This window comes from Melanerpes formicivorus, unplaced genomic scaffold, assembly GCF_026170545.1.
Source record: "Melanerpes formicivorus ecotype bairdi unplaced genomic scaffold, bMelFor1.0.p_v2 SCAF_2, whole genome shotgun sequence".
NCBI lineage: Eukaryota > Metazoa > Chordata > Aves > Piciformes > Picidae > Melanerpes > Melanerpes formicivorus.
The window spans coordinates 38,581,497-38,605,157 of record NW_027142354.1 but is presented as its reverse complement, the minus strand read 5'-3'; the positions used below and the strand labels follow the sequence as shown (position 1 = coordinate 38,605,157).

General features: G+C 52.8%; 1 protein-coding gene across 2 annotated transcripts; it reads right to left on the bottom strand.

Moving 5' to 3' along the window:
* Positions 1 to 662: 662 nt before the first annotated feature.
* TMEM151B (transmembrane protein 151B) lies at positions 663 to 21,848 on the bottom strand. Of its 2 annotated transcripts, XR_010989608.1 has the most exons (3): positions 21,741 to 21,848; positions 12,605 to 14,747; positions 663 to 6,040 (listed from the first exon to the last, which is right to left on the bottom strand). XR_010989608.1 is itself a non-coding variant. In XM_068157313.1 (2 exons), the coding sequence occupies exons 1-2, from the start codon at positions 21,831 to 21,833 to the stop codon at positions 13,311 to 13,313; spliced, it is 1,530 nt and encodes a 509-aa protein (XP_068013414.1). In that variant the 5' UTR covers positions 21,834 to 21,848; the 3' UTR covers positions 663 to 13,310. The 2 variants fall into 2 exon arrangements, 1 of the variants encoding a protein (XP_068013414.1); XM_068157313.1 differs by having other exon boundaries at positions 663 to 14,747.
* Positions 21,849 to 23,661: the final 1,813 nt, after the last annotated feature.

The following is a 23,661-nucleotide window of genomic DNA, read 5'->3' as shown; positions in this document are numbered from 1 at the left end:
GGCAACCAGCACTGGAACAAGAGGACACAGTCTCAAGCTGCATCAGGGGAGGTTCAGACTGGATGTTAGGAAGAAATTCTACACAGAGAGAGTGATTGGCCATTGGAATGGGCTGCCCGGGGAGGTGGTGGAGTCACCATCATTGGAGGTGTTTAGGAGGAGACTTGATAGGGTGCTTGGTTGCATGGTTTAGTTGATTAGGTGGTGTTGGATGATAGGTTGGATGTGATGATCTTGAAGGTCTTTTCCAACCTGGTTTGTTCTTTTCTATTCTATTCTGTTCTATTCTATTCTATTCTAGTAGTGCTCTTCTGTGCAAACATGTCAAAAATATTTGTTTCATGTTGACTTCAGGCTAGAGGGGTCCCTGCAGAACTGCTGGCCCACACAGCCCACAGGCCTGAAAACAGAACAGCATCCTGGGGCTTGGAGGAAAACAGAGCAGTTTCCTTCTGCCCCACAGGCTGTGGCCAGGTGAGCACAGGACACCGCACGTGCTCAATTGCCTCGGTCCTTTGACCAGCTAAGGAGAGGTCAGCGTGGAATGAAGTAACCCACCCTCCATCCCTTCCTGCCCTCTGAGCAATGCAGGGGCTTCACACATGTTCCAACTCTGCCTGGCACCAGTGCCGACAGACCCACTGCTGGCAGCCACCTCAGTGAATCATCTGAAACTTTTATTACACCGATTTGGTTTACAATCTTTGTACTTTGATATTTCCAACAAAAAAGGCAACATTGTGATATACTGTTTGTACGGATATAGAGAGACAGACAGAGCTAGATCATATTGACAATTGAAAAGTAAAAACCGTTTCCCAGTGTTCACAAAAGAAATTGTTTGCCACGTACCCGCTTCTGCCTTGCTCTGCCTGATGGATGCAGATGTCCACGGTCCCCTGGCCCCCGGCCAACAGGACTTTCACCTGCACCATGTCCCGCCCTTACATACCACAAAGGATGGAGTGCCAGGCTGTCCCCAGCAGCAGTAGCCGCACAAGGGGTGCCAACGGGGCTCACTCCCAAGCCCTCGCAGGTCTTCGTAGCCCCTCCCTTGCTCCAGGGGCAAGAAATCCTAACCAGCAGCAGCTGTGAAACCTCCTCATCTGGGCATCTCCCACGACTTTGTTTCCCATCCTCGAGAGCGAGGTATTGAATAGATTTACTTCTTTTTATTTGCATTTACAAAATATTTCCACTGAATGACACACCTGAATGAGATGAGAAGTGTTTAGAAACAGCAGATAAGACCCAGATCAGCATCAGGCTGATGAAAGAACAGCTCCAGCAGCAAGGTTGGGGGGAGGGCTTAATGGGTGTGGCCTAGTCCTGGGCAAGCCTGCCTGCAGCTCCAAGTACAGGACTGCGTCTGGTCAGCCAGTTCTGCAATGAAAGCTCATGCTGGAAGGGCAGTGATGAGATCCCTCATACATGCTAGCAGACACACGAGGAGGAATTGGCCACCAGAGCCAGGGAGGAACAGGAAAGAGCTTGAGAAAACTATCGTCACCAGCACAACTGTTGACTTGCTTTGTATGATACTCATGATGACTCTTCCTGCAAATGGCCAAGTCTGTTGACCCCACCTGAGCACTTTCCAAACCCACTCCTGGGTTACCATATGCAGGAATGCCTGGGCAGGTCACTGCTGCCTAGAGAATCCTTTGCCTTCCCTCACATCAGTCTTTTGGACAAAGAGCAAGGCCTGAGGCACGCAGTCCATACCACTCACACACCCAAGACCAACAGTCTGTTATCTGCAAAGGCTGAAACCATTGCAAACACCATACACACAGGTAAAAATGAAAGCTCTGACTGCAGTAGCTGATTGTCTGAGTCTGAAGAGTCCCCTTGTTTGTGGGTGACTTCTCAGGTTAAGGTCTGGCTACAATGGTGTGGAACTGCCTCGCAGAGCAGTAAGTTGAGTCCACTCTGTGCTGGGAAGGGCACATCCATCCCCAAGGAGCACTGCAGGGCTTTGGGGAAGGGGCTCAGCTGTGGGCCTCTATCTGGAGGGGGGAATCATCTCTGGCACCTTGCCTAGAAGCTGGTCTTCCCTCTCACTGCCATCCACCAACAGAGCACAGGTGGCACTCAGCAGCCAAGAGACCCCATCCAAGCTGGGAGCATCCCCTCACCTGTGGGTCTGTGCCAGAGAGACAAGAGGAGATGGAGGTGGCCAGGAAATGGAGGAAGGGGAATGACAGAGGGGATTGCACTTGGACTATGCCAGCGGGTGCCCCATTGGGCCAGAGCAGGGGCGCCCGGCTGGCTCCCTCCGGCAGCAGATGGTAAGCCCTGCTGCTGCTGCTCTGAGCACAGCATGTGTGGTGGCAGGAGCCGGTGGCCAGCTTCACAAGCCTGCTGACTTTAGCTGACAGCGACCCAGGCATCGACTCACAAGGCGTCATGCTGGCGTATGTCTTAAACAGGAGGCAGGCTGATTTCGAGCACCAGCAGGGGGTGGAGGAGCAGGCTGCCGTGAGCCTGGGCAGAGGCTGTGTGTGGAAATGATTGCTGCCTTCATCCTTCCTTTGCTCCCATGGAGGTGAGTTTGTCCACGCTGAGCTCCTGTCCCTGCCTGCTGGGTAGCTGCTGACCCTCTGCACAGCCAGTTGAGGTGCTGGTGGTTGGGGTTCAACAGTAGGAGGGACAGTGGTGGTGGGGTGTCTGTGCTACCCCTGGGACAGCACAAGAGAGCTGTCTCCAGACTGGGTGAGGTCTTGTGCTGGGGCAGGCTCAGAGCATTTCCAGGTTGCCTTTTACAGGGCATACTCTGAAGTGAATTAAGGAGTAAATGGCATGTTTTTAAAATGCAGTGCCAGGCACTTGCAGGCCATGACTGTGTGCCTGAGATAACTGATGCAAGCTCTCCTGACTGATGGGGACTCACTGCTTTAGCTTGTCAGCACCTACACCACACACAACCTGTGTGCAGCAGTCTCCCTCCAAACTCCCTCAATAGCTAGCCCCAGCCAGGCCCCACACACTGCCTTGCTGACAGGACAGTTTTGGCTAACCTAGAAATTCTCCTGTTTCCTGTTTTGGTCACAGTGCAGAGGGATGAAGTCTGAGCTCATGAGGCTGGGAAGCTGGAGAGGAGCACAGAGCCAAGCCCTGCACCAGCTTCCCTAGGGGTGGGGGGGCTGGGGGGGGAAATGCTCAGAAATGAAGTGTTCCTCCTCCCTACAGGCTATGCCTGAAATAGCCAAGCCTGTCAGATCCCTGTCCCCAGCTGTGATGGATTAGCCTCTCCAAGGCACAAGGCAATTTATTCATTAGTGACATTTACACCTTGTGGCTGCATTAGCCATTGTGGTTTGGTGCAACGTGCTCAAGCTGTCACTGCTGGGCTTGGAGGCAACATTGCTGCTCTGATGATGCAGTGAGGCTTGGCCTGGGCACCTCAGCTTGGAAATACTTCCTGCCTGTCTCCTCAGCCAGAACATGCACAGTCTGCTTTGAAAACCCACTTTGTTCCCAGGCTTCTTCATCAAATGCCGTTTCCTCTCCTTCCCCTCCACCCTCCCTGTCTCACAGCACCACTGCTCCAGCATAGCAGCCTTCCTGCTGTCTTGCCTTGTGTCTCCTGTAAAAACCACCTCATCTGCAAAGCCTTTCAGTGTCCTTCTCCTACAGCCCCTCCTCTCCACACGTCTTGCTAAGCATTCACAAGCTATTCTGCCCTCCTCAGATAGCTCCTCCATTAGCTGCACTTTGTTCAGCCCACAGAAAAGTTGCCCTTAGTCCCAGCAGTGAAGCACAGAGCCCATGTTTGGAGACTTCTTGGGAGAACTGTGATGCCATCCCCAGGCCCTGCACTGCCCCAGCAGCCCACCTGATTCTCCTCCCCAGGTACAGCACTATGACTCTGGAGATCAGGGACACCATGTCAAGGCCTTCTGTTTTCTGACTTTGTTCTGTTGAACTTACCCTGTCTACAAAGGTTCCAAGAAGTGTTGTGAAATTCTCTGGGAAAGCATAAAGTGATGCCAAATTGAGGCCAGGATGTGCTGCAGTGCTCTGCAGGCTGTGCTGTCTCCACCAGGAAAGCACGAAGCATGTCAGGGAAGCAAAACTTGTTGGAAGGCTGTGCTCAGGCAAACCAGCAGGTTATGGTGAGGTTTGTCTGCCTACACATGCCCACTGGCATCCTGTGGCTGGTCCATGGCACCTAGTAGAGAGAGGACTGAGATGATGCAAATGTGTGACCTCGGAGGAGGTGAGGCTTTGGCTAGCTCAGAGCAATGACAGCTTGAGCGTCGGGTTTGGAGAGGGTAGAAAGAGCTGGACTGTGTTGGCCAGGGAGCAGATCCAGCAGCTCTCCTGTATCAGGCTTGCTCTCAAACACAGCTTATTCCACACTTTTATCCTTGCTCCCTGCTACTTGCTGCAGTAAGTGTGACACTTCACACCATCTCCTCATAAAAACCAGGTCAGGAGTTTCCTTGCACAAGGAACAAACAACATTCTGTCACCCTGCAAAACCCTTTCCACGAGCACAGGTGAGTGACAACGAACCAAAGCCACAGATACACCAACCCCCTGCAGGACCGTGGGTCCCCACCACACACACAAGCACACAGAATCCCACCCTTTACCCTGCACACATGCCTGGGTGGACAGCCAGATCACATCTCCAGGGGCAGAGGAAGACTTTAAACTCCAGCCTCCACTCCTGATCAGCCAACCCCACTGTAAAGCCACAGGGCTTCCATCCCAATCTTCCTTGAGCATTTCTTTTCCACCAGCGGCTGCACATTCTGACACAGCTGGCTGGGGTGTTGAAATCCAGCTCATCATAAATAGTTACACTTTTAAAGCAAGGAACAGCAACCTGAAACACTTCTCACAACTGTTAAGGCCTTTCAGTTTCCTTTCAGTTTAAAAAAAGCCACTGGCATTTCCAAAGTGAAATTCTGTTATTTTGGGGCTGGCACTGCTTTTTCCCCAGCCAGCTGGAGTGGTGCTGTGCACGCTGCTTCATCAGACACACTGTTACTTGCCTTTCCCACCGCTCAGCCCCTGTGGACAGGCTCCCCCTAGGAGAACAGGTGCTGCGCAAACAGCCCACCAGGCCCTGGCTGGGCTGAGTGGGAGGTGATGTCTACTTTCAGCTGATCCTCTCCTGCACCTGCTCCTGGAGATTTGTACAGGCTCAGGCTTGGCTTTTCCCAGACGTTTCCATGCTGACCAGTTCATGGGCTGCCATCCAAAGTCTGAATTCATGGCACGGCAGCTGATGGTGCTGCTAATGGATATCAGGACCATGGGACTGATACAAAATACTAAGTCATCTCACCACATTCTAGCTAGGCTTTTTCTTTCACTAATGTGAGTAGCTAAGATTGCATAAGCAGCTTGTGCTGATGGAAACTGAAAGAACCTCATGTGGCTGTGTGCGAAGTTACTTTGCTCTACAAGGTCTGCTAAATTATAATCACAGTAGGTGATCTATCCATTCCCAAAGTTCAAAGGACTGGGGAGGGTTCAAGATGGGCACCAATTTCTCACAAGTTTCATTTCCCCAAATGAAGTTTACATAAACCAAACAAATGAACATGAAGCCCCAACAAAAAAACAGTCTTCCTCAGGAGGGGGAATAAAACCCACTTAGCTTTCCAGCAGCCACTCTGTGCTTATTCTCAATGCTGGATGGCCATGCTGTAGACTGTAATGGGCTCCTGAAAACTTGGCAGCTTCTGGAAGTGTTGCATAGGTGGATGATGTACCTGTTAGCAGAGCCCATTGATGAGCTGCAGGAAAAGGAGCTTGCTGAACGCCACAAAGAAACTGTCACTGCCCCAAGACAGAGAGACGAGGTGAGGAGAGAAGGAGGAAGGAGAGGCCACGAGGCCACAGATCTTGCAGGTCCAGTGCTGTCCTTGGGACCTCTTTTCCCTCATGTGTAGAAAGACTACAGTCCTGTGAGAGAAGGCTCCTCTCCCAGTGTGGCAGAAGTCAGTTTTCTTGTCAGCTTGCTTTTGAGGGAGTTGAGATCGCATCCATGGCCACAACACTTCTTAGTGGAGCAGCTGTGCTGAAGGCAGTAGAGTAGAACAATTCAACCCACTGCTTACACAGACAGTAGATATTCAACATTCATTCATGTTGGCTAAGTCCCAGCATGAACTCTATGCATCAAAGCAACACTGTGACATACCAATTTGTCTGGACTCAAGGACAAACCACTCTGAGGAGCTGCTAGGCCAAGCTCATGCGGTATAGCACCTCTGGCTTCAACGAAATTACACTAGGAATAAGCATAGCCCATTAACTTCTACCTGAAATATGACTAAGCCCCTTTTCCCAGAATGTCCACAGGGAAAAGGGACCTAGGCAGGCTCATCCCCAAGTGCCCACTGGACTCCCAGTTCTTAAGAACCAGCCTTTGGTCCCCATGCATACCTAGCTCAGTGGAGACTCTAGGCCCACGTGCATCACAGCAGGCAGCATTACCAAATAGAGCTAACACTTAAACAATGTCCCCCTGCTGAGATGATCTGGATCCAGATTATATTCATACAGACCTTACTCTAACCACTGAATACGAATGAAACATGATTAGAAGCACACACCACAAACTGAGACTTACAGCTCTTTGGTAATACTTCTTGGTGGTGGTGCAGTAGTTCAGACCCATGTCCTACAGCTACTGCAGCAGAGTAGGAGCACATTGCAGCAAGGTTGTACCCTGCTAAAAGTAAGGCAGCACCCCAGTGACACTAGACAGCAGTACTGAAGCCCTGGCTGGAGAGCTTAAAAGATATTATTTTCTCCACAAGCTAATCAGCAGGCACTGTTCTACCAACAATGGATGCTACTTAACTTAAACTTTCATTTAATAAACCTCTTCCTGCAGTCCCCTCCCCGTGGGTATCCATCAGATGTCTTGAGTGCAGAGACAACAAAGATGGCGGGGATAGGACAGGTCTCTAACATGCATTTTATGAGAAGCAGAAAGGGAGAGGGGTGTGCTTGAAAACAACAGCTTCCCCAACACTAATCCTGAGTATTTACTTGATGTGTGGCTCTGGAAGGTTTGGCCTTGGCCAGCAGCAGAAATTCCTTCTCCTAAGGAATGCCCCTACAGTTGTTCAGCCTGAAAGCCCTCTCCGAAATATCCCTCCCTGGTGTAGTCTGTATGACCTCTATTGGGCTCAAGAGGTACCACCTGGCTGGTTGGTGTCATCAACTGGTTCTGCACAAGCAAAGTGCTAGGCACTATCTGGGAGCTCAACGAGTGTGAGCTCAATGATGAATAAATGTGTGATGTGGCTTGAAGATCAGCTAATCCAAAGCTTCTCACATGCTTCTCTCCAGTTCAGGAGAGCTGGAGAGCTTTTAGGTGCTGGGCAAGTATAGTAGCAGCAACAGGAAATACCAAATAGCCCAAACTTATTGTCCAACCTTGCAGAAGTACGAACTAGCTCTTTTCTAGGCATGTGTTAGTGCTCTGAAGGGCCAGGAAGAGGAGTTGGCAGCATTCCCACCTCACTGGCCTCAGTATGTGAGGAAAGCCTGCTGACAAGTGCAATGTGGAGCCTGACTCTCAGCCCATGAGAAGCTGCAATGGGTGAATGACGTATGGAAAAAACCAAAGCTGTCTGACTGCAGAGATCCTTTAGTTATTGCCCCCTCATACTGACAAGCACCCAGCCTTCACCTTCCCAGAGGGTGATACAGGCTGTCCTGATTTCCCTGTGTAAGGGGCCAGCAGCTCTGTGTACTTTGCTCACTTTGAAGAGATCTTTGGCACCAGAAACGAGGACAGGGCCAGCCAGCCAAGGCATTCCTTGCTCCTTTGGCCCTCTTCTCTTGCTTAGGCTGGGCTCAGAGAGGAAGGAAAGGCTTGCTACAAAACTTCTTCCCCACCACACAACCCAGGCTTTGCCCAGTGAGACCCTGGGGGACAGAAGACCCTGTGATTGATGAAGTGAAGGCTGCAGATACCAGCTAATGCCTGCTTGTGTCAGGAAGGCCATAGGGAAAAGGAGCAGAGCCAATTAGACTCGCCAGTCAATGGAGGAGAAGTAATGGGATTAAGATACAGCAGGAAGAATTCAGGTTAGATATCAGGGAGCAGGCTATCACAAGAAGAGCAGTCTGGGGCATTGAATGAGCTGCCAAAGGAATTGTCATCACCGACACAGACACGGCAGAGAGCAGACACAAGTCTGCAAGACGGGCAGACGCCTGACTGCTGCTCAGCCTGAAACTGTGATGGGTGGATGTCTGTGCACTGAGAGGGGACCACCCCACCACGGAGAGGTGTCCCTGTTGTGACACACACTCTCTGGATACCTGTGCTGACTACCTGTGCCACATGGAGAGGGCACTAAACCTACACACACACCCCCTTTCTGCCGCTGTGTCCCACGCAGAGTGGGAAGGAAGAACTCAGCTGTCTGCCATGAACTTCCCTGCCTGGCTAGACACCCTGCCCTGCCACTGCAGTCTGTCCTCTTCAGTTCCATCACTTCTGTACCAAGCCACTAGGCATCTACTGTCTCTCCCACCCAATCCTGCTCCCATCCCATGAGCAAGGGAGCGATCCCCCTTTCCTGAGCCTAACACAGGGCAGGAAGTTTGGAATACAAGCCCTATGAAGAGAGGCTGAGGGAGCTGGGGTTGATTAGCCTGGAGAAGAGGAGGCTCAGGGAAAACCTTATTGTTCTGTACAACTACCTGAAGGGAGGTTGTAGACAGGCGGGGGCTGGTCTCTTCTCCCAGGCAACCAGCACCAGAACAAGAGGACACAGTCTCAAGCTGCACCAGGGGAGGTTTAGGCTGGATGCTAGGAAGTTCTTCATAGAAAAACTGATTGCCCATTGGAATGTGCTGCCCAGGGAGGTGGTGGAGTCACTATCATTGGAGGTTTTTAGGAGGAGACTTGATAGGGTGCTTGGTTGCGTGGTTTAGTTGATTAGGTGGTGTTGGATGATAGGTTGGACGCAATGATCTTGAAGGTCTCTTACAACCTGGTTTATTCTATTCTATTCTAGTCTAGTCTGGCAAGAATGAGGTAGGCTGAATCTGGAAGGGGTCAGCACCACAGGTGTAGAGTGGGTACCAGGGCCCAGAATATGAAGAGATGCCCAAGAAGTCCTCATGCAGAAAGGAGCACTGACTACAGACATCACGTTTCTCAGGGCGCTGTGGATCTGGGACAGTCACAGACCATGGCACAGGGGCTGCACATGGGACTTGACTGCAGCTGGCTCTACGTTCACAGGGAATATATTCAGGAATAGAAAAGCTCTGCATGGATCCTGCTGGCCAAAGCAGAAGCCATTCCTCAAAGATACATGTGTTCACCTAGATAGACCACATCCAGAATAAGATTTCATGGGTGAAAATGAGGCCAGAGGAACAGGACAAGGCAAATTCATGAAAACACCCAGAAAGAGCCAAGGACAAGGTGCCTGAAAACAGAATTCTGTTGCAGGTCCAAAAGGGCAAGGAAACAGGAACCCCACTAATCTGTCCCTATTCTGAGGACATCTTTGCCCCAGGGAGATAAAAGGCCTGCCAAATCTTAGATAAATCCATCTGTCCAAGGCACCTTGGAAAAAGACAAGCCATCACAGGCTAATTTAAACAATATGCAGGAGATTTCAAAGAGAACACGCTGGGAAGGACAAGCAGACCACACTCCTCACTAATGACCCATTGCAGTTCCACTGATTTAGCACCTCCTGATTCACTGGGTCATACAAGCACACTGTCTCCCACCGCATTCCCCTTCAGAAACTCAAGGCTTGGATAAGTGCACTCAGCACTGGATTAAAAACTGGCTGGGTGGCCAGGCTCAAAGAGTGGTGGTGGATGAAGTTAAGTCTGCTGGCACCCAGTTACTGTCCCCCAGGGCTCAGTACTGAGGCCTGTCCTCTTTAATATCTTTATCAATGATTTGGATGAGGAGATTGAGTGCACTCTCAGTAAATTTGCAGATGACACCAAGTTGGCTGGCTGTGCCAATCTGTTAGAGGGTAGGGAGGCTTTTGAGTGGGACCTGGACAGTTTAGACCAATGAGCCATGGCTACTCATATGATGTTTAACAAGGCCAAGTGCCAGGTCCTCCATCTGGATCACAACAACCCCATGGAAGTTACAGACCTGGCTATGTGTGGTTGGAAAGCTGCAACTCTGAGAGGGACCTGGGGGTTCTGGCTGACAGTTGAATAAATATGAGCCAGCAGTGTGCCCAGGTGGCCAAGAAAGCCAATGGCATCCTGGCTTGCATTAGAAACACTGTGGCCAGCAGGAACAGGTCAGTGATCATCCCCCCTGTACTCAGCTCTGGTGAGGCCACACCTCGAGTATTGTGTTCAGTTCTGGGCCCCTCACTATGGGAAGGACATTGAGAAGCTGGAGCATGTCCAGAGAAGGGCAACAATGCTCAGGTAGGGCCTGGAGCACATGGCCTTCAAGGAGCATCTGGGGTTGTTCAGTCTGAAGAAGAGGAGGCTGAGGGGAGACAACTACCTGAAGGGAGATTGGAGCGAGGAGGGGGCCAGCCTCTTCTCCTTGGTGACAAGTGACAGGACTAGAGGAAATGGCTACAAGTCATGCCAGGGGAGGTTCAGGTTGGATGCTAGGAAAGATTTCTTCACAGGGGGTTATCAAACACTGGAATGGTCTGCCCAGGGCAGTGGTGGAGTCACCATCCCCAGAGGTGTTTAAGCAGCATGTGGATCTGGTGCTTAGGGACACAGTTTAGTATTGACCCTTCAGTACTGGATGAAAGGTTGGACTGGATGATCTTTGAGGACTCTTCCAACCAGATGTTTTCTGTGATTCTGATCTCCCCAGTGTCATGAGGACCCTCAGCATTGGCCTTGGCTTCCATTAGGCACTTGGAGAGAGATGCATAAGCACACAGCAAGCCAAATGTCATCACCAAGCAAGGAAATCCCAGGGTACTCAAGGGGGCTGTAGCCCAGTCTGAATCTGTGCTGGTGACACCAAGAACAATACACAGAATAAGATGTGTCCACACCGGAGACTTTACACTTCTCTGTTCTCAAAGGGGACCCTCTTATTTAAATCAGTATCTAAGTCTTGTAGTGAGAGTAAGGGCAGATGACAAGACAGAATCATAATGGAGTGAGATTTTAAGGGATTTCCTGTTCAAATTGCTGCTGTTTGGAGTCTAGCATTTGAGATCCAGGAAGATAGTCTGATTCAAAGGGCAAGACATGCTGACCAGGACACACAAGACACAAAAAGCAGAACAAACAGCTCTGGGGCAAAACCAAGTGCCTTACAATGCCCATAGGTGCTGACCACTCCAGGCTTGCCAGTAAGAGATGATTTTCAAGAGGACTGATGTGGTGTAAAGGTACATTTTCAGCCTCCCCAAGACCTGGAAGGTGAAGAAGAACAGTAGAATGACTGAAGAAACAGACCCTTCATTACTAGTTGGCAGGAGAAAGATGGTCTGGACTAAATGGAATGCCTCACTGTTAGCTCTTCTGTCTTGCCCTTCTGCGATGAATTTGGAGGCAGACATCAAGCTCAAGTGCCCAGGTGCTAATGGACTTGCTCTTGTCACCCAAGACCTGCTGCTCTCAGAAGTTGCTTGCCCCAGCTGATGAGGGAAGCACAGTAAAACTGAGGAGCAGCACTGTTCAGAGAAGTCCCTGCCTGATTTGCCATGCACTCCTTTGAAGAGCTGACTGGAAAAAGGACAGCTCTTCTGAGAACAGGAACAGGAGAGATCCAGGGATGCATTGACAAAGCTGGGTGCCTGCATGCTGCAGCCACTGACAAAGCTTCAGTGACATGAAGGCTCCTTGGCCAACATCACTGAGAACCTTTCCAGTACGACAGAAGGGGCAGCACGAAGCTCAGAGCAGACCCACCTGCCCTGACAAAAGCAAGACCCAGAGACTAATGTGCTACACAGAAAATACCTTGCTTCTCACAGACTGAACCTCTATACAAAAACCTCTGCAGAACAAACCATTCAATTTAAGCAGGTTCCCTTCTAACATATCCCCATCCTCTGCTCTGCAGTGCATCCCTCACAGCAGATACCTTCCTGTCTCCCACCCGTGGGTCCTGCCCACAATGGGGCTGCACAAGAAAAAGAATCCTTTTGCTCCTCACTTCCTCAGTCCAGGTTACCAGTCTTCCAGCATACTTTTGCATATCTCCCTCCAAGACCCTCAGAGCTCTCTGCCAAAACCAGGCTGCCAAAAGATTGCAGCTCAGAGTCTGCAGCCAGAACCTAGCCTGATCTCATGCAAAAATCACTCTTGTAGACATGCACCAATCTGCTCTTCTATTATCAATAGGTGAAATGCAACTGAACCTTTTGGAGCCTTTCTTGATGCTTGCCTGAATTAAGACTCACTTCAAAGCAGAAAAGGGACCCCAGCCACTTAACATGCCATCCCTAACAAGTATGCCTGTCCCAGTGCCATCCTCTCTCTCTTCCCCAGCTCCTCAGGGGTCTCACACTTTCTCTTTCCACCTGAGCCCTCCTCCAGCAAGTGGATCAGTAGCAGTGCGAATCTCTGCTCCACCTGGGTTTGCACAATCATTCTTTCCCCAGTGCTGCCTGCCTGATGTAACCCCAAACAGAAAGCCCTTTACCTAGGGGATGCTGACTTCTCAGAGCTGGTGTGCCGAAGCTTCCTAAGGAGCTGAGCCTGGGATCCTCTGGAGGTGGTGCCATTCCCAGCAGTGAGGACAGAGTAACAGTCAGAGCATGTTCTAAAAGTGGGGAGGGTAGGGAACGGTTGGAGGGAAAGGAAACATCTGGATTTGTGGCTTTCAGCCTTTGCTCTAACCTGCTGCTCACCCCCTGTACCTAGATGCCCTGGACCTTTAGGCACAGGCCACTCCAAAGGGGCCCGTACCACTCCACCAGCGTGCGCAGTAGGGTGGGCAGAGGTGCAGCAGGATTCTTTCTGGTGGCTGCTGGTTCCCTAGAGCACAAGTCAGCCTGGAGCCAGGGATGGGAGCCAAAGTACCCCCATCCCTGCATCAGGCCTGTCTTTTTATTCCCCCTTCTGAATCTTGATGCCATGAATTACGGTTTTGGGGTTGGTTTGGGGTTTTTTTGCACGTGGTGGTTGGTCTAGAGTTCTGTGCCATCTCAGGGCGAGCATCAGAACTCACCCCTCTGGGAGGTCAGAGCCACAGTGTGGGGAGCTTTCACTGGCTGATGGAGCAAAATGTCATGTCCACTTCATCCTGATGTCCTCTCGGGCCATCTCTCTCCCCTGTGCTCCTCTCCCCAGATCTTGCACTGGCTCGGGCCCAGCAACAGATAATGCGATCTCACTGCCCTCTGCTTTCACAGCGAGGTCTCCACACAGGACCCGTTGCGGTGGAGGTGACGATGGTCATGGTTGAGGCAACCTTCATTGCGGTGCACAATGAGGATGGGGAAGTAGAGGGCATCCTGGTAAGGAGGAGGGTCTTCCTCCTCCACAGTCACCTGGCTGGACAGGCGGGTCTGCTCGGTAGGGCAGCTCTGATCGTTCAGGCTCCCACTTCGGCTCTGCCAGAGGCAGCTGCGTCGAGAGCCATACAAGCGGCCCAGGGAGAAGCGGCTGCTGCTGAATGGGATCCTGGGGCTGCCATTGCAGATGCTCAGGGCACTGCGGGAGAAGATGGAAGAGCTGCTTATAGTCCTGTGGCACCGCTCACAGTTCTGCCGATAGCCCCCGTACCGGCAAGCGGAGTAGCTGGTACAGCCAGACAGGCCCACCAAGTCCATCAGGACTGCCTCCGAGTAGCTGGGCACCAGCTGCTGGTTAGATCGGATGTGCCACTCCAGCTCCGTGCTGTCCACTGTGTTGACGCGGGGCATCCTGCGGCAGAAGGTGCGCTCCTCGGCGGGCGTCACCGCCACATAGTCAAACCCAAAGAGTTTCTCCACATGGTAGTGGACGTAGGAGGTGCGGTATTCATTTAGCACCCGCAGTGGCCAGGACAGCGTCAGCAGAGCTGCCACCCAGAAGACATAGTGGGATACATACCAAGGCAGGTTGTCTGGGTCAGAAAAGGCCACCATGTATTCCTTGAAGTCCACGTTTTTGAGATGCATCCCCTCCCTAGCCTCCATGTAGTCATCCAGGCCCTCGTTCTCTGTGAAGAAGCGGGCCCGCTGCGTCAGGTAGGAGTTCTCTGACTCCACATTGGCAAAGCTAAAACACTTAGTAAAGCGGAGCCGTGTCGCTGGGTAGCTCTCCAAGTCAATGAGGTCCTTGGAGATGTCTTTAACTCCACAGTTGGAATAATCAAACTCAGCCTCTGCCACGTGGGTGTTGACCCGCTCGTGATACACTTGTGTGGTGGTGTAGGCATCGCCGTTGCGGTAGCGGGTAACCTGCCGGGTCCTGCGGACGTAGTGGTAGCTGATGGCCTTCCACCAGATGCAGGGAGTTGCCTGTTGCATCCGCTGCACACGCTCATGCACACTCTCCACATCCACTTTGTACTGCAGCTCATTGCGGGTGTAGCAGTGCCAGCACTCCACCAGGTACACCACATACAGCATCACCAGGAAGGCTAAGGGGATGTAGACGTAGCCGTTGGAACAAGGGCTGTCGTGGTACATCATGGACTTGCCCTTGTAAGCACTATCAAAGGTCAGCCGAGTCACCTTGGTGACATGGCACCAGGTCATGGCTCCCATGCAGCCATACATGAGGAGGGACAACAATAGGCATTTCCAGTGTGACTCTCGGCACAGGGACTTGCTGAGAGACTGTTTCACTGGCCGCTGCTGCTCCGGGGTACCAGGGAGAAAGGAAGAGAAAACAAGAGAGGAGTCAGTAGGCTGCAGCAATAAGAGGAAGGTGAGCAGGCAGCAGGGTGCCACAGTGGCACCTGTAGCTCCATGAACAGCAGATGCCATAGGGCTCCTAGCCTCAGTGGGCAAGCTAGAGACATATCTCCCCCACAATGACAGTCCTGCAATGTGGGCATATGTCACACAATTTCATTCACAGTGCTCTGCCCCTCTGTGAGAGATGGAGAGAGCCCAGTTGGATATGCAAAGCAGCAGAGGGTAACTGTTCCAGCCTGCACCCCAAGCACCCCACTTCATCAGTGGAGAATAACCCTCACCACTGCCATGTCCCAGGCAAGGGTACTGAAGCAAGATGGAGGCTTGGGCATCTTCCCCACATATCTCAGTTCCTGCACCCATCCCACCAGTGCAGCCAGTGCTGACAGGTTGTCCTACCTGACCCCCCCACCATGGATCATCCCACTGCACTTCTCACTGCTTGCACAGAGGTCTTTCCCCCTTTCCCAGTCACAATGCAATATTCATGTTCCTCCAGGGTAGGACAGGAAGCCTGAGGTGCCTGTGAGGTGGAGAAATTAACCTCCTGCAGCTGGAAGGGCCTCTGTTTGGTAACGATGGTCAAACCATAATACCACCATAGTATATGGCAGCCCAAGGGTTTCTGAAGTGCTTCTCAAGTGCTTTACAAACCACACTAGCACAAAAGTACTTTTCCACAACTGAAACACAGTCACCTCCAGTGGAAGAGAAAGGAAATATGGAGTAATTTCCTAAAAGGTATTCAGGCAGGCAGTGAAGAGGACCCTACAGATCTGCCACAGCAGAGTGGGTGAGAAACCAGTCACAGCTGTGAGCAAACGTTCCTGCCTGCACCACTGCTACTGGAAAAACTCCTCACTGGTCTTTCATAGTGAGGAACAGGCAGGACTTCAGCAATAAGACTTTTAAAGGGATTGTGCTGGTGCCTTCATCATAGGTACTGTACATGGTTTCACAAAGACTGAGGAAAAAAAAACCCAGAACACTAAGGAAAGCTCTGTCACTGTCTGCAACACTCCGAGCTCAGCTTGGTCAGTGAGAGCTGGTATCATCACACCCAAAGGGAGAACATGCCAAGAAGCTATTTGCTTTCTTATACTAAAGACTTCTTCCAGCCCAAACGGCACCCAACCCAGCAATCTCCAAAGGTACAACCTGAAACAGGAGGGTGAGAACCCCAGCCTTGTGCAATGCCACAAAATTCAGGAAGAGGCTTTCAGCTTTGCTCTCCCTCCCTAGCCACATACAGCATGGCTCCTGAGCTCACCTCGGCCATGGTACAGTCTAACAACAGCTTTAATGACATCACTCAAGGCAATGAAGTTGAAACCTGGCCCCACACCTCCTCCATTCCTGAGTGTGCTGAGTTGGAGAGGTCTTTCATCCAAGGATGCCAAAGAGCTCAATGGGTTCACACTGCTAGAAAGCACAGGGGTCACTTCACTATGGCATTAAAAGGAAAACTAAAGCAAGAACCAGAGGTCACAAGGCCACTGGTAGGAATGTGTTTGGGCCTCTCACCCCTGCACTCCCTGAAGACCCACTCAGCCCTGGTTTGGTCTCCTAGTGTCCAATGTGCTATCTTTCCTCCTTAGACTTTGCCAGAGCCTGGCCCACCCCATGCTGTGGGACTTCTGCCACTTTGATCATCAGAGTTGGATCAAGCCCAAATCTCCAATAGAGGTTTCTCTCCCAGGGGCAGGGAGCTTCCCGCCTGCCCCAGCAGCCAGCCTGTGATGCGTGGAGCAGGCAGCACATCCAGAAGGACTGCTGGTTGTGAGGGAACCATGCCATACCCCATCAGGGGTCCTGAGCATCAGTATTGCTGAGGCCCTCACTTTGAGGCCACCAGCTGAGAGTGACAGCCAGTCACAGAGCCCAGGGAAGGCAGGTGGGGTAGCACTGGTCTGCAGACAGCAGGGAAAGACGGGGGGGAAGTTCTGCTCAGCACCTCCTGCATGGACACACACACCCCAGTCTTCACAGGGGAACCCACCACTGCAACAGTCTCATGGTCTTGGGGCAAGAAGGGAAGCCTGGGTAAGAGAAAAGGAAGTGAGGAAAGTGGCCCACACAGTAGACATAGCCTGCTCAGATCCACACTGCAGTTAGAAAGGTCTGCTCAGCTGACTTTGCTCAGCTTCGGTACAGCTCTCCCACACCTTACTGCTGGGCCACTACCAAGGCAGATGCAGGCATCCTCTCCCACAGCTGCCTTCCGCAGTGCAAACCTTCCCTGGCAGCAGCAGCCCTGGCTGTGAGGCTTTAAGGAGAGGGCCTGAAGGAAGGCCTCAGGGAGATCAGGGAGATGCAAGGCACCTGCCGACCCTGGGGTGTCTGTGGGGCGAGAGGGCTTGCACAGAAATGGCCCCTTGTTTATGGCGGGGGGGACACCTGCAAAAAGGAGCACGAGGAATAAAGCAAAGAATTCAGCTTGTTCTTCTGTGAGTTGGGAAAGGGGCACCAGGGAGACACGCTTTCAGCCAGATCCACCTTGGAAAAGCAAACTGCACCTCCCTGGCCTCTCACATTCCACAACACCTGCATCATCCTGCTGAGGGGAAGGGTGATGCTGGCTGTTGCCCTGTGGAGATGCAGACAAACCCCACTGCGGTTGCCCACCTGGGGCAGGGCAGCAGCAAGCACGATGCAGTCCAGGCTTGGTTCCAGGAACTGTGTTAGCAGGGCTCTAGTCCATGCATTAGTCTCCTCCTAGGACTACGCAGCATTTAGATACTGCAGCACTTTCCCAGGGTCACGCTAACCCCTGCCGTAAACTGTCTACAATCCAGTTTTGTCCTAGGTGTTTGAGGTAAAACACACACACATCAGCCACGCTGGTGGGGTTTCTGAAAGCTGATCAAGTGCCAACGACAGGGGATACAACCACAGCAGAGATGGAGGAGGAGCCAGCTGCAGTCTAATCCCAGTAGGAACTGCAGCATCCCTGCTCCTCTCCTGGGCTGCAAAGGGCTCACAGGAGCAAACAACCAGCTCCCCAGCTTCTGCCTGCAGAAGCAGCTGAATAAGGTTGCCTCTTCGAGCTCTTAAACAGCCTTGGAGAAGTCCAGCACAGCAAACACACACATGAAAAGACTGGGGAAAGGGAAATCCTTTCTGTCCCAGCACAGTGTCACTGGGAGGAGGGCAGGCTCTGATTTAAATGTCGTCATCTGCCCACTGCAGTCTGATGAAACGAGGTGAAAGGCTTGCCCTACTTCACTGCAAACTGGGTTTCCCTCCATCACCAGGAGCCTCCTCCATTGCTCAGGTTTGAGCACTGGTGAATGAATGGCAAGCAAATCCACCATGGCAGGTGCACCTCAACACCCCTGCAGTGCTAGGGGGCAGAACAATCCAGTCATAGCTTGGCCAACCCCTTTGTGGGATGCCAGTCAAATCCATCCTCTGTGCTTCAGTTCACCATCTAGAGCACATGGGACAAACCCTACCAGGTGTCTGGGCACTAATTGTATAATACACGTTGGAAAAGGCAAGGGGTGAGCTGCTGCTTCAGCTTCCCCTCCCCCATACATAGCGTCTGCCTCTGATTCTGCCCCTGAGATGAAAGGAGATGGAGTGCCACACCTGCATCTGCTGCTCTGGGAAGCACAGGAAGGGATGAAGAGGAGGACTTATGAGCAGCCATGGAGCAAGTAGAGACGACTGCAACACACAGGGCAGAGGCAGTAGAGGAGAGGACCCCATCACTGCTTGCACTAAAACCCTTTGAGATCTGGAGGATCCTCTTCTCAAAAATGCCTTGAGGGGACAAACCACCCTGGTGGCCAAGCACATGGACCAAAACACCTCAATCACTGCTACAACCTTGACCCTTCAACTTTGAACACTAAACAAATCCAGAAAACCTTCAAGCTCCTCTCTGAAGCACTCTGGCACCATGTACCATCCCCCATTTAACAACTGTTCCCATGTCTCTCACCCATCTCTCCCTGCAGAGACTCACCTGAAATCTGAGTCATCCCTAGAATGCCTCACTTTACAAGGTGCCTTGAGGTTCACAAGGCTAGGTGTCCTAGAGACAATCTTCCATGGGGCTGAAAAAATGATGCAAAAAGACCCAGAGCTGCTACCTGAGGGCCCAGGCAACTCCTGAGAGACAGGCTGTGACAGCAGCTTGCAAGGGTCTCCAGTGGGACACCTCAGCTTCAGTTTCCATGGCTCTGCCCTGCCTATTTGCTTGCATCATGCAACAAACGAATAAGCCCTGTTCCCTTTGACCTCAAATCCCCAGAACAACACAGGTGGGGAGGATCCAGTCATTTCTAGGAACTGCCACCGTGTTCCAAGGCCCTGGACAGACACTGGCAGCTTCTGGTCAGGATGGTCCCAGTAAAGACTCACATCATACACCACATGCCTACAGCCCATACTCAGGAACTGCCTGCCTAGAAGAGCGAGTTGGCTCAGCCCCAGGCTGGCATCATTGCCATCTGCAGAGGAAAGGGGAATGCTGAGCATTTAGGAGCCAGGGAAACCTGCCAGCAGCCAGCTCCTGCAATGGTACCAATGTCTCCACTTTACATAGCAACTTAAAGGAGGACCATCTCCTTCCAATGGATCCCACCTGATCAGCAAGTCAAGGACATTGTTTTGCTTGTTCTCAGGCTGAATTCCTTGGCGTTTTCTACCCTCCAAGGTGGAAATGCAATGCTGAGTGAGATTCAGTTCACCAGCACTAAGTGCAGGCATACACATGTCATGCCAACAGCAAAAAATGGTTCAGCCAGCTCTGTCCAGTAGTTTTTGCTACTTGCCTTGCTGGGACAGGCTGAGCAGCACCTGAAGCCTTCCTTTGCCTGGCTCCTAAATACAGTGACATGAGATATGTCAAGGTGAGGCAACTTCCAACAGGACAAAGCATGTTTCCAATCATTTTCCAGTCCCCAGATATCTCCTCTGGCTCCCAGCCAGCCCTGGCCAACAAGCTCTCACAGGTAGGATTCAGCCACAGCTCCAGTGATGCTCAGCAAACACTGGCACCAGCAGTTGGTCCTGATGGAAATGAGGCCATCACAGTGCCAGTACAGGCTTGTACAGGCACCACTGGGGAGCAGGAACATCCTCCTCTCCTAATATTTCTGAAGACCAGAGGATTGTCCTGGGTCAGTCCATGAATCCAAGCTCCCTGCTAAGGTCTCTCATTGCATTGGATGAGACATCAGCAAGCATGGCACTGTCAGGAGAAGGCTTCAGCTTCCCTCTCTTCATCCAGCTGCTTCATGCAAGTCTTTGATAGTTTCTGGCCACATGAGGCATGCCCTTAGCCTAAATGGCACAGGTCATGGACTGCAGTCCTTCTGCCTGCTCCCACAGGGTAAGATTATACTGACACCCTAGTTGGCAGCCACTGTGGAGCAATCAAAGCCCAGACAATCTTCTCATAATCCCTACGAATCAGGGGACACTGCAGGCAAGGGAAATACCCAGGCACTGCCCCTGCTACATTTCTTTCATCCGAACTGGCTCTCACTCTGGCACCGCTCAAAAGCCACTGTGCTCTCTTGAACGTAGTGCCAGCACTGCCAGGGCACCAGGGGCAAGAGATCACATCCTACTGTGGCACAAGCATGTCCTCATGGCAAAAAGGTCCCTCAGTTTAGCCACCCTGGTCAGGATCTGTTTGGAGAGCCTGGGTTCAGAGCACCAGGGGTTGCCGAATAGAAGCAGGAAGAACATCTGCAGAGTATACAGCATTTGTACAGCTTCCCAGTCCTTGAACTTCAGTGCTCCTCTCCCACAATTATTTATATCTGCCTGTATATATAGAATAGCCATGCATGGCCATTCATGTTCTTCCTAAACCAAGGAAGCTGAGAATACCAGGATTATGCAGCACTTGCTAACTGCAGCTTCTCAGCAGCAGAGGACAAGTGATGCACCAGCTTCTGAGCATCCCCCACTAAGCTGCCTTTTGAGCTCTAGTCTCACCAGCAAGGCAAACCCACCACACCAGGAGAATGCTGCTCTTCTTACACTGCCTAGCTATCCTGCATGGGCTGTTGATCCCACAGCGTAAGGTGGGTCTTGCTAGTCAGTACAGTATTCTCTCCTCTTGGGATGCCTGTGCTGCAAGCAGAATTGGTGGGGGCAGACAAAGAGGTCTGTGCACCTGCTTCCCCATGCTGCTCTCTATGCACAAAGCATCCTGCTCCTGACTCTTTTTGGCATCTGCTACCTGGACTCCAGAAAAGTCATCAGCTGCAACAGGGACTGCAGCATACCTGGAGCAAGGCTGTGCTGATACCTCACCTGCCCTAGTCTGCACCTTTCGATATTCCTAGTCAACACTCCACTGGGAGCCGCCACCAGCACAACCCCAGGCTTCACCACGTCCCCAAGTCCTCTATCCTACTGCCCACTGCATCTTCCTTCACAGGGACCCAGGCGGCTGTGCCACCTCCTGGCACCCTCACAAACCAGAGTGCAGGAAGTAGGGACTCCACATTCAACTTCTTTCAGGTGTAACGACCTCTTCCCACTGCAGTCAGCCCGAGCAGCGTGGCGGGGTTCTCTTTTGCGGTTCTCTCTGATCCTCCTGCAGTCCAGCCAGCCCCGGGCCCCGGCCCCACTCCGTACTGCCCTGCCCTCCGCGCCCCGTCCAGCCCCGGCGGCACCGCGGCGAGCCCTAGGTGACAGGCGAGGGATGGCGAGCGGAGCCGGGGTGATGGGCAGCCTGCCGATGGCGGGGCCTGACGGCGGGTTTCCTTGCCCCCCACCCTTCCGCCGGCCCGCACCGCTGCCGGAGGAGGGGAGAGGGGCTCCCGGTCCGTACCTGTGCGGGCAGAGCCCGGCCCGGGCCGCGGCGGGGCAACCAGCGAGCGCGCCATGCAAAGCGGGCAGGGAGGGAGGGAAAGTGGTTGCGGGCAGCCCCGAGCGGGAGGGGTGGGCGGCCGCTCTCCTCACCTCCTCTCGGGCCCCCTCCGCCTCCTCCTCCGGAGGCACGGGCGTGCTGCTGCCTCCTTCGCTGGCGGCGGCCGCCGAGGCCGGGGGGGACATGGCGGCGGCGGCGGGGGCGCCCCGCTGGCGGTGCCTGCGGGCTGGGCAGCCGCATTATCCCGCCCGCCGCCGGGCGCTGCCTCGCCGGTCGCCGGGCGGGCGGCGGGGCGGCGCGGCGGGCGGGCGGCGCGGCGGCATGGCCCCCCGAGCCGCGGCACCGGCGGCAGCAATCGCCGCCCGCCGGCCCTCGGCCCCCGGCCCCGTCGCAGCGCAGCGCCGCTCCCGCGCCCGGCACGGCGGAGGGCGGGCAAAGCCGCGGTGGGAGGGCCGCGGCGGAGGCGTGGGGGACGGGATGGAGATGGGATGGGGATGGGGGCGCGGCGGGATGCGGCGCCCGTCCGAGTGGGACGCGGGTGACCTTGAGACGCCGGCGACAGGCAAGCAGGCACGGAGGCCGGTGCAGCCGCTCTGTGGAAGCCCCACTGAAAGCAGAGCTGCCGTCCGAGCGCTGCTCCCTCTCCCAGCCCCGCCTTGGGGAGGGTCAGGCTGCTGACGGGGAGGAGAGGGGTCCCGTGGGTTTGCCTCCCCTCAGGACGTAGTGGGAGAGCTCGGAAGACCAGGACCGTGTTTTTCTAATCTGTGGGCAGCCCCAGATGTTCTCGGGGGGTAAGGTTGACCATCAGCAGTAATGGCAGCACTCAGGGGAAAACCTTATGTTGGGCAGTTTCTGCTCTGCTATTATCTCCACGGGGCCCGGGATGCTCAGCACGATATCACAGGCCGGACTGCAGTATCTTGCACCCATAAACCTAATGTGCTTGGTTGCAGGGACAAGTAGTAAATTCACTTCAGAGCCTCAGTCTAACCTCACAGTACCATTCTCAGAGGACACACACACAGAGCTCAGGAAACATCCAGACACATCTAGACCCAGACATTGCAGGTAGAGCCCAGCTTCCCTGACTGTCTTGTGACATCAGGTATGTCTGCAGGTACTTCCTCAGATCCAAAATGCATCCAAAATGTAGATCAAAAAGCATAAGCTGCAGAATTTGCTGGAAATTGCTTCACTTTTTCTGAGCTCTGGGGCTCAGCCTTGGTGTGGAAATGAGTAGATTGCTCTTGCCCATCCTGTTGCCAGGGATGGGGAAAGAATGGACCTTAGGCCTGATGGTCTCACTCAAGGAGATCCATCCAAGGGTAATTGTCAGCCACTGCTTCTAATGAGAATAGGTGTGGCAGCCGGGGGTGCTGCTGAAAGAGCTCGTCTTCAAAAGAGGCTGGGGATGCGTTTCCTCTGCCTTTCCCGTTTCCATGGGAACAGCAGCAAGCAGGAGCAGCCTGCTCTGAATTTCACTGCCTACTGCTCAGGCACCCCCTGCCCAATCCTCCATACAGACTTTGGCTTTCTGGGGTTTCAAACCCATCCTCATGTGATGAATCTCATGCCTGCAGGGAGAGCTCACTGGTGTGCTTGTACCGTAGCAGAGCACAAGCCCAGAGCTGCACACTATGCTATTGCTTGGACATTAACAGACAGACGCAAATAATTTGCATATGTATACACGTTTCTGCTTTTTATAGTGCTGGGGATTCCCGGAGGAAGTGACCTCAGCTGGATCAAAGGGTACCTGTGGGCTGATCACTCTCCAGGAACAACTCTGATTTTCTCTCAAAGATGGGAATGTCACCCAAAAAGAGCAAAGTAGAAGGGTGCAGGGGGAGGGGAATGGTGATATGAATTTATGTCTTTGCATTTAATAGCCCATGGTGGCTTTTTCTCCAGGGGTTTTATCCATTCACTTTTGAATTTGTGTTATCTTTGGACTTGTAGATGCTATGTATGTTCTGTGGCAAGGAGTTCCAGAGTTCACCCACAGACTCAAGG

Excerpts from the sequence above, each read along its gene's own strand:
- TMEM151B (XM_068157313.1), bottom strand. The coding sequence starts at position 21,833 with ATGTCCCCCCCGGCCTCGGCGGCCGCCGCCAGCGAAGGAGGCAGCAGC. Across the intron at positions 14,748-21,740 it reads CGGAGGGGGCCCGAGAGGAG|CAGCGGCCAGTGAAACAGTC; the intron begins GTGAGGAGAGCG and ends ACCCCGGAGCAG.